The following is a 13456-nucleotide window of genomic DNA, read 5'->3' on the forward strand; positions in this document are numbered from 1 at the left end:
CTCCCAACTGCGAGGCAGCAATGCTACCCACTGCGCCACCGTGCCGCCTGGGTTGGAAAATGCTATGTAATATTGTTCCATTCCTAATAAGTACTATTGTACTCATTCAATTTGTGCTGCGTGCAAAATGATTTAAACTTCTCACTCCATCACCAAGTCTTACCACATGGGCTGTCAGTGTACATCGGCATACACTGAGGATTGTCTTGAACAGCCAGTGGTTTCTTCTTCTGTAATGGAAGCAATTTCATATTAGAAAGCATCAATCATCTAGCCATCTATTTTATTTAGTCCAGTGTCACACCAGCTGGAAGGCTGTCCTGTTAGCAAAGCAAAATCCCTCACTTGATGGGATGATCATAAGCATGGCTCGATTAATCGAGAATACAAACCAGAATGGCGCATGGCTTCAGCATCTTGGGTTGAAATATGAAGATGCAGGGAGAAGTTTCAAGTTCTATACAAACACAATGACTAGGTAGAGATCACAATGACTCAAACAAAACAATCTCTGAGTCACCAATTAAATAACATGCCTGACTTTTAAATGTGTAAGATAAAACCTCTGTGAAGACATGGGGAGAGCATGCAGATACCTCACAGAAAGTAAACGGGCCAGGTTAAATCCCAATACTCTGAAACACTGCACCACCTCATCATCAATATCAAAAACATGTTTTAAAAATAAAGGACATGCCAAACAAAAGAGGGAGCAGATCATCAATGCCATACTGCAGGTAAACAAAGTACTTTTTTAGGTGTTGTGCTAATTTCTCACAGCACTCACAACGATACTCTGTGACTTCAACTTCATTTTGGTCCACCTTGTCGTTCCAATACTCATTGTATGTATTGCACAACAGGGGAGAGGCAATAACAGCATTACTCTTTTCAGGATGTGGTCAAAGAGATGCTGACAGAATGGTTCAGCTTTTGACAAGTACTAATGAAAAGAATATTATTCTTATTGTCATTTCTGAATACCTGGTGCCAGTACGAGGTATTAAAGCTTACTTTAACATCAACAGAAGGTTTGTAAGCAGCCTCCTATTGACACACACTGCTGTGATAGGCTGCTGTTCAACCAAAAAGGGGAAGAGACCTGACAGGAAGGGAATTATATGCTGCTAGCGCATTGTGACCACAGCCTTAGAAGAGGATTATTATAGAAGCAGTTCCAACAATTCTTCTACAGGTTTGATGGTGAGTGCCTTTTTACTAATTTATATTAATGTAGACACTGTGGCAAACTCTGAATATGCATTTTTTTCAATTCTGAGGGAACTTTGTATGTATTTCTAATTTTACATTGTACACTGTTGTTTTAACATAATGATTAAAACAGTATAGGCTTCTTACTAGTGAAGCAGCTTCCTGTGTAGGATCATCTTCTCTCCTTGCTCTAATACTAAGATTTGTTACCAAATCAAGCACATTTTACACATCTTCTAGTAGACAAGTGTATATGGATGTAATTAGGGGCAAATCACAATAGCACAATAAAAAAAATAAACAAAGAAAGGAAAATAAAATGGAATTTCAAAGGATTTAAAGCTCAGGCACTCAAGTGAGCTATTGTCTCCCTAAACACCATAAGATGGAAAAACATAAGTGTTCACAATCCAAAAAATCTTGAGCTAGTGCAAGTATAGTTCCATCATAAAACATCGTAAATAATGATTTCTCTCATAAAAACGGAGGTCTTTCTTTTCACTCTAGAAAAAACTAAATAAAACCAGATATCCATAGATAATAAAATGCAAGCCCCTCAAGAATATCTGTGCCTCTTAAATGATTTAGGCTTCATAATGTGCCTTCATCACAGTACATGATATTGCATTTTTTAAATTGGGAACAGATCTCTAAAAAGCTATTCATGTGCATTTCCCACCAGTTACTTTAAGTCTGAGAAAAGGCTGGCTTTGGAAAAGATAGTGACATATCTATGTAATTTGAGCCATTACTCACAAAGTGTTAAAAAGACATATTTTTTTCAGTCATTATTTAAACACAGAACTGCATGCAAAATGAATCAAACCCTGGCCTTCTTAGTCCATCACCAAGTCTTACTACATGAGCTGTCAGTGCATTCACAGAGGATTGTCTACAGCTGCCAATAGTTTCTTCGTCTGTAATGGAAGCAGTTTCATTATTTTGCTTTTATTAAAAATGGTTAGGATTTCATCTTTTTGCTTCTTTCCAAAGCAGCAGCAAATTAATCTCTTTTTTTTTTAAGGTTTACCCTTGGCCTTATTGGTTAGGGTTAGGCTTAGTTAATCCAATTCATATTAACCAAATTTTTCTGCAAGCATTGCCCATTACAACATAAAACAAAATTTAAGCACATCCTCTATTTGTTAAATTGTGTAGTCACCAAACAAATTTGATATACCAGCAGCCCTCTGCTGTTCCAGTACAGGCATTCAAGCCATGGCCTAGTTGTTAGCATGTCTTGCTGGTGTGAGGATGATATTAGCATTTGATTGTTTCATTTAGTTGAACTTTTTTCACTGTATTGTTTATATGCTGAAAATCATTTTGATTGTTAAACTTTGTGATGTTATTGTTGCAATTGTAACAGAAAAAAGGAGAGGGAAAAAAACAGCAAAAACCTGGCCACACTAAAATTATAATTAGTAAATTTTAGTCAATAATATACAAAATACAAAAAACATCAAATAAAAAATACAAAATTATAAAAAAATCACCAATTAAAAAAAAATAGAAAACCAGAAAACCAAAATCAAACAAAGCAGGAGTTGAAGAACCAAACAAAATGGTGAACAGGCAGAGTGTCATGCCAATCAGCTCATGGAGTGACCAAGATACACCTTTCTGTAACCCTCCAGGGAGTGTTTTGATAACTAATTACAACACACGAGGTCTGCTGACTAATTAGGGGGCTCACTCTAATTAGGGACCATCATCGAAAATTATAAACAAAATTACATAATTAAGCTAACAGACACCAGGAATTCAGAAGAAAATTTTTTTGTTTGTCACTCTGCAAATTGTTGCTATCAGTGATTGAACTTTATACAATCCCGGGAATGCTGAGATGGGTTTCCACGACAACAGCAAGCTCAATGTTATTAGAATAGCAGTGGTGCCCATGATACAAGCAAAATGGAGAACATGAATAAAAATTCAACTTTGTCAGAAGACAAAAACGTATAGACAGAACTCAACTTCAGATTCTCTGTACTTCAAAACCACAATATAGATATATAATAGCGCTGGATAGATAGATAGATAGATAGATAGATAGATAGATAGATAGATAGATAGATAGATAGATAGATAGATAGATAGATAGATAGATAGATATATAGATAGATAGATAGATAGATAGATAGATAGATAGATAGACTTTATTTGTCCCCAAGGGGGAAACTTTAAAGAACCACAAGAGGAGGAAGAAAAGACAATACATATTAAAAATTAGGAGGCTTTGCCCCCTGCTGGCTTCGCTCGCCAACCCCCGTGTTTGGTTTCCCGGATACACACTTTTAAGATTTTTTTTCTTTGAATTGTTGCCATTTCATTAGTTTCACTTTTATTTCAGAACTTCTGTAAAAACAATATTTGGAATCTTTGGAATCCCAATTTGCTGAATCTTTTAAATGAGGTCAGTGAGACATGTGTTTAATGATTTTGTACCATAATTCAGGATAGGTTTCTCTGTTTGGAATTTTAGCACAGACAAAATGATCTACATCATCAGCAGTTAATAATTTTTTTTGCAAAGTAACCAATAAATGCATGCGAGATAAACCCCGTTTTCTCTGACTTAAACTTCAAAGCCTTACAATATTTACATACTTCTGACATATCACCTATGTCCATATATTCGATCTCTATTCGCCTTTTGTTATTTCTCAGAGTAATAATTTCTCTTTTTTTGTGCTAATGCGATGTTTACTTTCTTTGTTTTGACACTGTCGTTTTTTTCTGCTTTCATATTCTGTATCTTGCTCTGCATGTGTTTCACTTTGTTTTCTACTCTGTCTTTTATTTCTGACCTCGCTTTGTCATGCTTTTTTTTCAATGGCACCTGGTCCGTGGTGATTATTTTCCCTTTTTCGAGTAATAATTTCCGTTCGGTTGCGCTACTGCGATCTTTACTTTCTTTTTTTTTTATACTTTCTAAGTTTCCTACTTTCATATTCTTTAACTTTCTCCACTTGTGTATCGCGCCAATTTTTGTGAATGTCTTTATGAAGTTCTCCTTTGTCTTTTACTCTGTCTTTTAATTCTGAGCCTGATTGGATGTGCTTTTTTTCAGTTCAACTTGTTCCGGGCTGATAATTACTTTCCTTATTTTCTGAATTTGCACCTAGATTATTCTTTTCTTTTTTGCTCAACGCTTTTGAGTCTCTTTTCTCTGTACTACTTTCTTCTTCGCTTAGTCATCGACGTTTCATTTATAACATTTTGTCCTTATACGCTTTATATGCGCTGAGACCCTGGATCTTTGTGTGCTCAAATCATTTAGGTGACTGAATGTTTTGCTGCCCGTTGTCTTATTTGATATTGGTTGTAAGTAGGGCGTGTCTTGCAAGAATCTCATGGACCACATCATTGCGAGACAGTCCTGGGTTAATCTTTTGGCACAAAGTCTCATGTTTAAGGTTCCCGCGAGACGCTTTGTGGCCAATTTCTTTTGTCTCACGGGTCTTTTAAGTGTCTTCCGTGATCTTAACGTGAAGATCACGTCTCGTCTCCCGTCTTTTTCTCCCAGGATTTTTTTTTAATAATAGAGAGACAAAAAGCAAACATGAATCCAATAAACACACATAAGAACTTCTGTCTGCTGCTGTCAATAACATATTTGTAGGTGGCAGTGAGACAGTCAGACCTGTCCAGATGTACATTTAAAGGCATTAACATCTGAATACTGTCAGTTCAGCTTGCTGTGTCCACAAAAGGAACATGCTGTTAGAAGTCTGACCCATTCAAAGTTGCCTTGCTTAAAACACACTGGCATTCAAAATGTCTTATTTTTACAGTGTTGATAACAAAGTGGATCATTTCTGTTGTCAAGTTTAAAAATAAGTATCAACAGGATGTTGATACTCCTAGTCAATAATAAAGACAAATTCAGACCGCATTTGAAAGTCTGGATCACACATTTCAGTTTAAATTGTAATGTGCTTGATTTTTTAGTTTATCTTATTCACATAAGTCTCCAGATGCCCTCCTTCTTTTTCCACTGTCTCACTGCACAAGATGTAACCCATCCAGCATAATTATTAAAACAAGCAAAAAAATGTAAAAATATCGAAGAACATAATAAAAACATCCACGAAACAAAAATCTGGGGTGAGATCCAACAACAAATGCCATCACCATTGTATTTAATAGGTGATACTATTTAGTGCATTGTCTTCCATGCACGCCTCTATATTGTTAACAGCAAGAGCACAAATAGCTAATCACATGATGCAGGAGACATGTGACTTGTGATATCATCAAGTTGCTGCTATAAAACATTAACCAGCCCACAAAAGTTGCCTCGAAAGCTTGCATATTGTAATCTTTTTAGTTAGCCAATAAAAGGTGTCATTTTTCTTGACTTTTCACTACAGCCCACAAAAGAAAGTGTCGGAACTTTAACTTTCTTAGCAAAGGAAAGACCCAGTATACCAAAGGCTTAAAGGTTTACCAATCAATGCTTATTTGTTATTGCTTCTGGCTTCAGTTTTTTTTATTTCTGATTTTGTATTTCTGATATTTTGTTTTGTTAATTGTAGATTGTTTCCTTTTTTTGCTTCATCCATTCCTTATACTTGATTGCTCTTCCCAGGGCCTGCGCCATGAAAAATCTATAGGTGTCTACAATTCCGTATATTTTTGTTAAAATAGAGCCTTTGTAACCATTCCGATTAAGCTTTACTTTCAAAGTTAACAATGAAATAACCACAAATACTGACTATTAAAATTTGGTATCATAAAATCAATCATATTTTTTTATTTAATCAATTGGTATTTCATTACCCTAATTAATAACCAAAAAAAAAAACTAATAGGGTTATATCTTTGACTTCCTCCAGTGTACACCTGTTTGAAAGGATTATCATTTTTTTTAATGAAATAATCTGAATCAGATTACATCAGAGTGGAAATGTAAATACAGCATAGATCAGAGGTGTTGAACTCCAGGCCTGAAGGGCCGCAGTAGCTGCAGGTTTTCATTCTAACCCTTTTCCTAATCAGTGATCAGTTTTCAATGCTAATTAACTTCTTTTCCTTTCATTTGAATAGCCTCGTTTTAACGATTCAGTCCTCTGAATTTATTCCTTTCTTCATTAAGTGACAACCAAACAGAAATGAGATTGAAACAAGCAAACAGTAAACTGGGATTTCAAACTCCAACCAATCTCTTAATGAGAAGCTGATTCTTGCTGTTAATTAAACTCGTTATTTAATTCAATGGATTGTTGCTGCTCTCATTCTGTCACAGCAGACATTTCCAAAACTGTGGATTTTTCTGTTTTTTCTAAGAACATCGTCAAAATGTGTTGGTGATCTGAGAGATCAACCTTACTGAGACCTTCACCTTTCTCTATTTTCAGATATTGTGTGATGGGCACAGGTGAGCTGGTCATGTGGCAGCTTGTTTTGTGTCTCATTATTGTTTGGCTGCTAATTAAGGAAGAAGAGACAACAAAGGGGCCTGAGTCAAGTTAATTAAAACTAAGGCAAAGAAGTTAATTAGCAGCAAAAACTGGTCACTAATGAAGACGATGGTTAGAATGAAAACCTGCAGCCACTGTGGCCCTCCAGGATTGGAGTTCGACACCTGTGGCATAGATAATGCTGCTGGGACCCTAATAATGGAAAAAGTGGCTTCAAAAGATACATGGATGGACAGATAAAATTCTGACTCTATTTTTTCTTGTTTTTTAATGATACAGATTAGGTTTCTTCTAAACACCCAAAACACATATGTTGTCATCCTGAATTCCTTATCAATTCCGATTGTCCATGGCCTGAATTTAAACAGTCTAAGATAGATATTTATTTAAAACAGTCATTTGATTACATCATTTTTGTGCACCAGGCAACACGTTAAAATAATCTTAATGGATGAAGAGAATGGTCAGTTTTACAGGGAGGAAACTACATTTTTAATACATAGACAATTGAATGTAAATTCATCCCACTTGGAAATCATTGGGACTCATCAAAACACAATACTATCCTGCCTCTCTGGACTCTTGCTGTGTGTCCTAATTCTTCTCTGAATCATTGTAAAAGAAATGACCACAGAATACTTGAGGGCATATGATACCACAGCCCTTTTGTGCTGACTCACCATATTTAATAAAAGAGCTCTGCTTCTAAATCTTTGAAAACTGAAAAGCATCAGCAGAAACAAAGACAAGGGGACCTGTGTTTACACCTTAGCTATTTCTCGAGTCACACGCAGCCGCATACACTTCACATCAGTTTAATGTATAGGTAACGCTATGTCTCCATTTCAACTATACAATGTAAACAACACAAATAGCCAATCAAATTTCTTCACCAAATCCAAGTTGGCCATTGAGACCTGGTAGAGTAAACACAGCCTTACACTCTGCAGTGGGGTTTAACTTATGACAAACTTTCAGAAATGTGTTTCATTCTCTTGCATGTAATACCTGGTATGTAGATTATCCTCTGTTGTGCTATATTATAATGTGTTTTGTGTTTTATTTTAGGGCTGTAGTGAAAATGTCATCTGGCATCAACCAATCAGATAAGCAGCCTGCTAACAACTGCACCCCAGATATCATTATGTCCAGCACAGTTTTTCCTCTACTGTATTCCTTACTCTTCATTGGTTCCACCATTCTCAATTGCTTGGCTCTTTTCATATCACTTCGCATTAAAAGTACAACAACATTCATTGTTTATTTAAAAAATGTGATCGCTGCTGATGTGCTGATGACCGTCGCAATCATCATTAAAGTGTTTGCAGATTCTGGCCTTGGATCTTTGCATCTTCAAGCCTTCGTTTGTCGCTATTCTGCTGTTATTTTTTATTTGACCATGTATATGAGCATTATTCTGCTTGGTCTTATCAGCTTTGACCGGTACCTTAAGATTGTAAAACCATTTGGTAAATCTGCAATACGGGACCCTAAATTTGGGAAAATCTTGACAGGCAGCATTTGGACAGTGATGTTCTTTACAACGGCACTACCAAACATGGTACTGACAGACCAGGAACCGCCAAAAGTCAAGGTGTTAGAGTGCAGCACCATGAAGGGCCACTTTGGACTGTTGTGGCACAAGTTAGTCGTCTATGTCTGTAGTGCCATTTTTTGGTTAGTGTTTATCATGATGATCATCTTCTATACTTTCATCAGTAAGAAAGTATATGAATCTTATCAAAACTCCTCAAGTAAAGAAAGAGATCCTTCAAAGAAAACTACAGCCAAAGTGTTTATCGTAGTATTCGTGTTTTTCTTCTGCTTTGCTCCATACCATATCCTCCGGATTCCTTACACTAGGTGGCAAGCCGGAGCAAAAGCCAACTGTATGTCACAGAATGCCATGTACCTTGCCAAGCAGTTTACCTTGTGGTTATCAGCCGCTAACACTTGTCTAGACCCACTGATATATATAATTCTATGTACATTATTTAGAAACAGACTGTTGAAAATGATAAGACGCAACAGAGATAATCTGTATCCTTTAGAAGGTACACTGAAAGGTGAAGACACATCTCAACAGAGTGGCACATAAAGAGTGGATGTCACTTAAAAAATGAAATGATCTTCTAATTACCAATAGGGATTTTGCATATTCTTCAAGTTTCTGTGCGGGCATTTCTCTGGATTTTCTCCATAATCCCAAAGATATAGAACTGGCAACTCTAAATTGGCCTTTCATGAATGAATGTGCCCTGTGGTACCCTATGACGGAATGACACCTCATCCAGAGTGGGCCCCTACCTTCTCCCACTGTTCCCTCCTAAGAAAAACTGGATAAGAAGATTAGAAAATGGACAGATGGAACTACATCAATATACAGACAGACAAAAAAAAGCATTAAATTCTTCCATATGGTACATAGAAATAATATGGCTGCCTTTTGGGAGGGGTTTGTGTGTTTTCCTTGATTCTTTCAACCACTTCAAGTCATGAAGTCACATGGACGGGTGATTCTAAACTGAGCAAGTGCTTCCTGTGATGGAATGGCATTCCATTTCTGATGGTGACTGGAAAAAAGGTGCTTTAAAGAAAATGGACATCTGGAAATTGTTTCAGTTTAGCATCAGCTATATTCCAAAGTGTTGTTTCCATACAGATATGTGCAAATGTTATAATATAACTTGATGTAAAATTAAATTTGGAATAGGTTATCAGCTCATACTTTGTCAACCGACAGGTGAATCAACTCCATTAAATATAAAAGAAATATTTTCACTGTTCTACACTTTCTATTTAGGCTTAGACATACAGAATGCTCTAAAATATGTATGTGATATACAGCCACATCTGTGTGACTCTGAGCAAGTCACCTAATCTGTCTCTGCTTTGCAAAGCATCTGGAGATGGTTTCTCTATTGAAAGGCACTATACTTTATAATTTATAGTTCTTTGAGGAGCTGAAACAAAATGTGCCTTGAAGTAGCATGGCATGCTTTGGGAGGGTGTTCGCTATTGAAAAGGTGCTACAACAATAAAGTGTTTTAGATTGTATTAAAAAGAAGGAGTTATAATAAAGTTAGCATAAAACAAACAGTTCTTCTGAAAATCCTGGCATCCCTTCAGACTTTTTAGTGAACATGTGTCAGTGATTTTCTGTGCACTCTCAGCAGTCTTCCACATTTAGCAAAGTTGCAAACCAAACCTTGATCTGTTCTGATTGATTTTACTTGTACTTGCACTTTATTTGTGTTTTTGTTTGAAAATGTGAATGTGGCTTTTTACATTTTCACACTGGCAATTACTAAGAAAACATATTAGAAATCTGGAGGAAAAAAAAGGAGACATTGGCATTGTGCAATAATGAATGTTGAAAAGTTATTACAAAGGTTACACATCTGTAGTGTTACAGCTCTGGAAAATGATTTCTTTTTTTGCATTTGAATGTGCTAAGGAGACAAATAAATACATTATGCAATAATTTGGGCCGTATGTTTATCTTCTGTCAAACAGAACTAATCGTTCAAATATTTATAAAAGTCCAAGATACCTCATACCCTGATGATTTTCATGCAATGATAATGCCAGAATTCTAATGTTCCTGTTCCGTTCTGACCTACAGGCAAGTTGTCATAACACCATACTTAAAACCTGAGGTGCCTTCTATTTGAGGTGTACATGTTCTCTATAAGTCAGTAATTAATGCATTTTCGAAGTGGGAGTGTGAGGAGCATGTGCCATAGCAGAATGATATCCCATACAAGGTGGGGTCTCGCCTGGCACCTTATTTTATCAAGATAGGCTCTGGCTCCCTATGACTATCTCTTTGATGAGTGTGCCTGTAGGTTCTGTACACCATGTTAACTGTCATTTATCTGATGTTGCAACATCAGTATGAGTTGTGCAAACCTAAGCAAGAAAAAAGAAATACTAGCAAGCAACAGGATGCTCGTGCACATTAGATGACAGAAGCTCCTACATCAGTGGTTCTAAACGTGGTCCTGGGGAACCATTGTGGCTGCAGGTTTTTGTTTCAACCAGATAAGTGCTATCATTTAATTCAGCATTTAGAAAAGCACAACAGCATGGTTTTTACATTTATAAGACACTTACAAATATTTATTTTTTTCCAGTAACTTAAACTGCTCTTTTTTTGTTGTTTTCCTGTTGTTTTGTCCTTTTTCTGTATAGTTTGCTCCCTTCATTGTATCCTAATAATGACGATTAAAAACAAGCAGAGCAGAAACCCGAACAAACAACAGTGAATGATGAAAGGCTGCAATTACTTCAGCGTTAAACCCACTAATTTAGTAAATTATGGATTCAATAAGCAGAACTAGGTCTAAATAAATAAAAGCTCTTTCTGAAACCTTCATGTGGATGGGTCTTTTAGGAACCAAAAATGGATCCCCTATGGCATCACTCCTAAGAACCACCCTGGCACCTTTATTTTTAAGAGAGACAGAAGTCCAATTTAAAGCAGAAGCTGCTTGGAACAAAAACTTGCAGCTACAGTGGATCCCAAGGACCGAGTTTGGGAACCACTATTCTGCATTGTATCTTGTGTTACTTCTTGCTATCTTTTCATTTACTGCATTATGCAGTTTTTAAAAAGCAACATCAGCACTTTGATAAAAAAAAAAGTAATCAAAATGATGTTTACTTCTCATACGGAGAGCAAATAATGTTGAAATCCAAAATGTTGTTCCAGCGCATGACTTCTACTTTCATATCTCTTCTAAATGTTAAAGAAACAAGCTTACGTATGCTAGTTAGAGTATATCATGCTTGCATATACTAAAAAAAACAATATTTCATCAAAAGGAAATGCACATCTCACTATGTAACACATGCTGGCTATTAACATTCAAATTGTAAAGTGTTTTTAATTGAAAAAGTGTAACATATAACTTTCTGTTCTGTCTTTTATTAACATATAAATAGCTTCATGTAATTTGTTTTCTTAAGAGTTTCTGGGCTGTCATTTTGACTCTTTTATTAATCACTGCCATCTCCTGGCCATACTGTGAATTGCACCCTTATTTTTGGCTCCTATGTATGTGTTCTAAATCAGTTAAAGACGCACTATTACATTTTATTCATCTACTACTTCAGCTACAAAATCAAATTCATATAACTTGCATAAGGACTCATCTGCCTAACTCTTATTTGTTTATTTACTTTAAATCCCAGACAGCTGTATATTTTACCATGACACTTGGTATAACCATTAATTCTTTCTTGTCACTGATAATTACATTTTGACCTTTTCATAGTGTTGTAAGTTTTTACTTTATTTCATTGTGTTGTGTCTCCTCTGTCTCTAGGTATGTCCATAATTCTCTGCTTACTTATAAATGGCAGATCACTCCTTTTTTCTGTGGTATTTTGTTTCCTCACTGACTCTTCTCTCTCTAACATACAAATTGCTGGGTCAGCAATTCTATTTATCACTTTTTGTTGTTAATGTACACATCTTTACTGCCAGTTCATTTTGAAATTTGCAAGCTGCTTCCTTTATTTTAAAATTGAAAAATTTTCCACTTAATCTTCTATTCTTTTGTGACTTTGTGCTGACAAAGACACCATAAAAACTGAAGGCTGATTTAAAAATGGGTGCCACTGTAGCACAGTGTGTAGTACTGTGACCCGACATGCTCCAGTGTCCTCGGTCCCTCTCTGCTGAGTTTTCTAGCTTTCATTCATATCATAAAGGTGGCTGTGTTATGATAACTGGTGAGTTTAAAGCTGCTTTACATGTGTGAATGTAAGTGTGTGCATGAGTGTACCCTGAGCTGGGCTGGCACCCCATTACTTGTGCTGGTAAGTAGCCCTAGCGATCCTGCAATAAAAAATGTGCTGTGAAAATGGATGGATTACTGAATGTTTTGGTTATTGAGATTACTGTATAATAGCAAGTCTTGTCTTTCCATCTATTAAACCATTTTTATTTCACTAGCCTGGCAAGTGTTGTGGTGACCTTCATGGCCTGCCTCCAAAAGCTCTTTGCAAGTGTTGAAACTGAAAACTGGAAAAGTAGAGTCAGCCTGAACTCTGATGATGAAGAAGATACAAAGAGCCTGCCATTATGACAAATTCAGTACCTACTGCTTCTGTTTGATGGAAGAGATGTTCTTTGAAGAGATGTGGGAAGCCGTGAAGACAGACAGATGCCATGATTTCTTCATTTTAGTGCTATGACCAGATGAGTATCTAAGCTGAGGGGTATTAGCGGTCAAAATATTGAATTTGAAAATGTTTGGGTAGTATCAGGCGCAAAGCCTGGTTGAATGAGACAGAGCATTCTTTATTTATGAAAAGTCAAATTAGTTTTCTAATTTTACTGAATAAACAGTGCAAATCATCCTCATCAAATCTTAACTTGATTCCATTTAGTTTTATACATTGTAAAACTGGAAACAAAAAAAGATAAAGAGTTGGGGCACTCCATATAATTGGAGTTGCAGAAGCAAAAGAAAATATGCAGTAAATGCAGAGCAGTCTTTTTAAACTGGAGATCTGGAAAGGAAATTAAAACAAGACGGCCAGTTCAGTCGGACGGACATGGAAGTGATGCCACCTATGGAGTGGCAGTCAATCTTGTGTTCTGCAAAGTGAGGAGAAGAGAAGGCATTTTTGAACAGCGCCAACTCCTGGTCAAAGCTGTTAAGCTGTCTACCATAACATTTTACTTTGTTCTTTGAACCAATTAATAAATGCACTATTTTTGCACACGCAACAAAAATAACAGTCTATTTCAGGCTCACTTAATTCAGTTTAGGATTATAGGAGAACTGAATGTAATTCAAGAGCCA

At 36.2% G+C, this 13456-nt stretch overlaps 1 protein-coding gene across 1 annotated transcript; it reads left to right on the forward strand.

Annotated features, from left to right (window-relative positions):
- Nucleotides 1-952: 952 nt before the first annotated feature.
- Nucleotides 953-10122, forward strand: LOC114646362 (P2Y purinoceptor 13-like). Its single transcript, XM_028794533.2, has 2 exons — nt 953-1203; nt 7707-10122. The coding sequence occupies exon 2, from the start codon at nt 7720-7722 to the stop codon at nt 8734-8736; it is 1017 nt and encodes a 338-aa protein (XP_028650366.2). The 5' UTR covers nt 953-1203; nt 7707-7719; the 3' UTR covers nt 8737-10122.
- The last annotated feature ends 3334 nt before the right edge of the window (nt 10123-13456 follow it).

Source organism: Erpetoichthys calabaricus, chromosome 2 (genome assembly GCF_900747795.2).
Source record: "Erpetoichthys calabaricus chromosome 2, fErpCal1.3, whole genome shotgun sequence".
NCBI classification, from domain to species: Eukaryota; Metazoa; Chordata; class Cladistia; order Polypteriformes; family Polypteridae; genus Erpetoichthys; species Erpetoichthys calabaricus.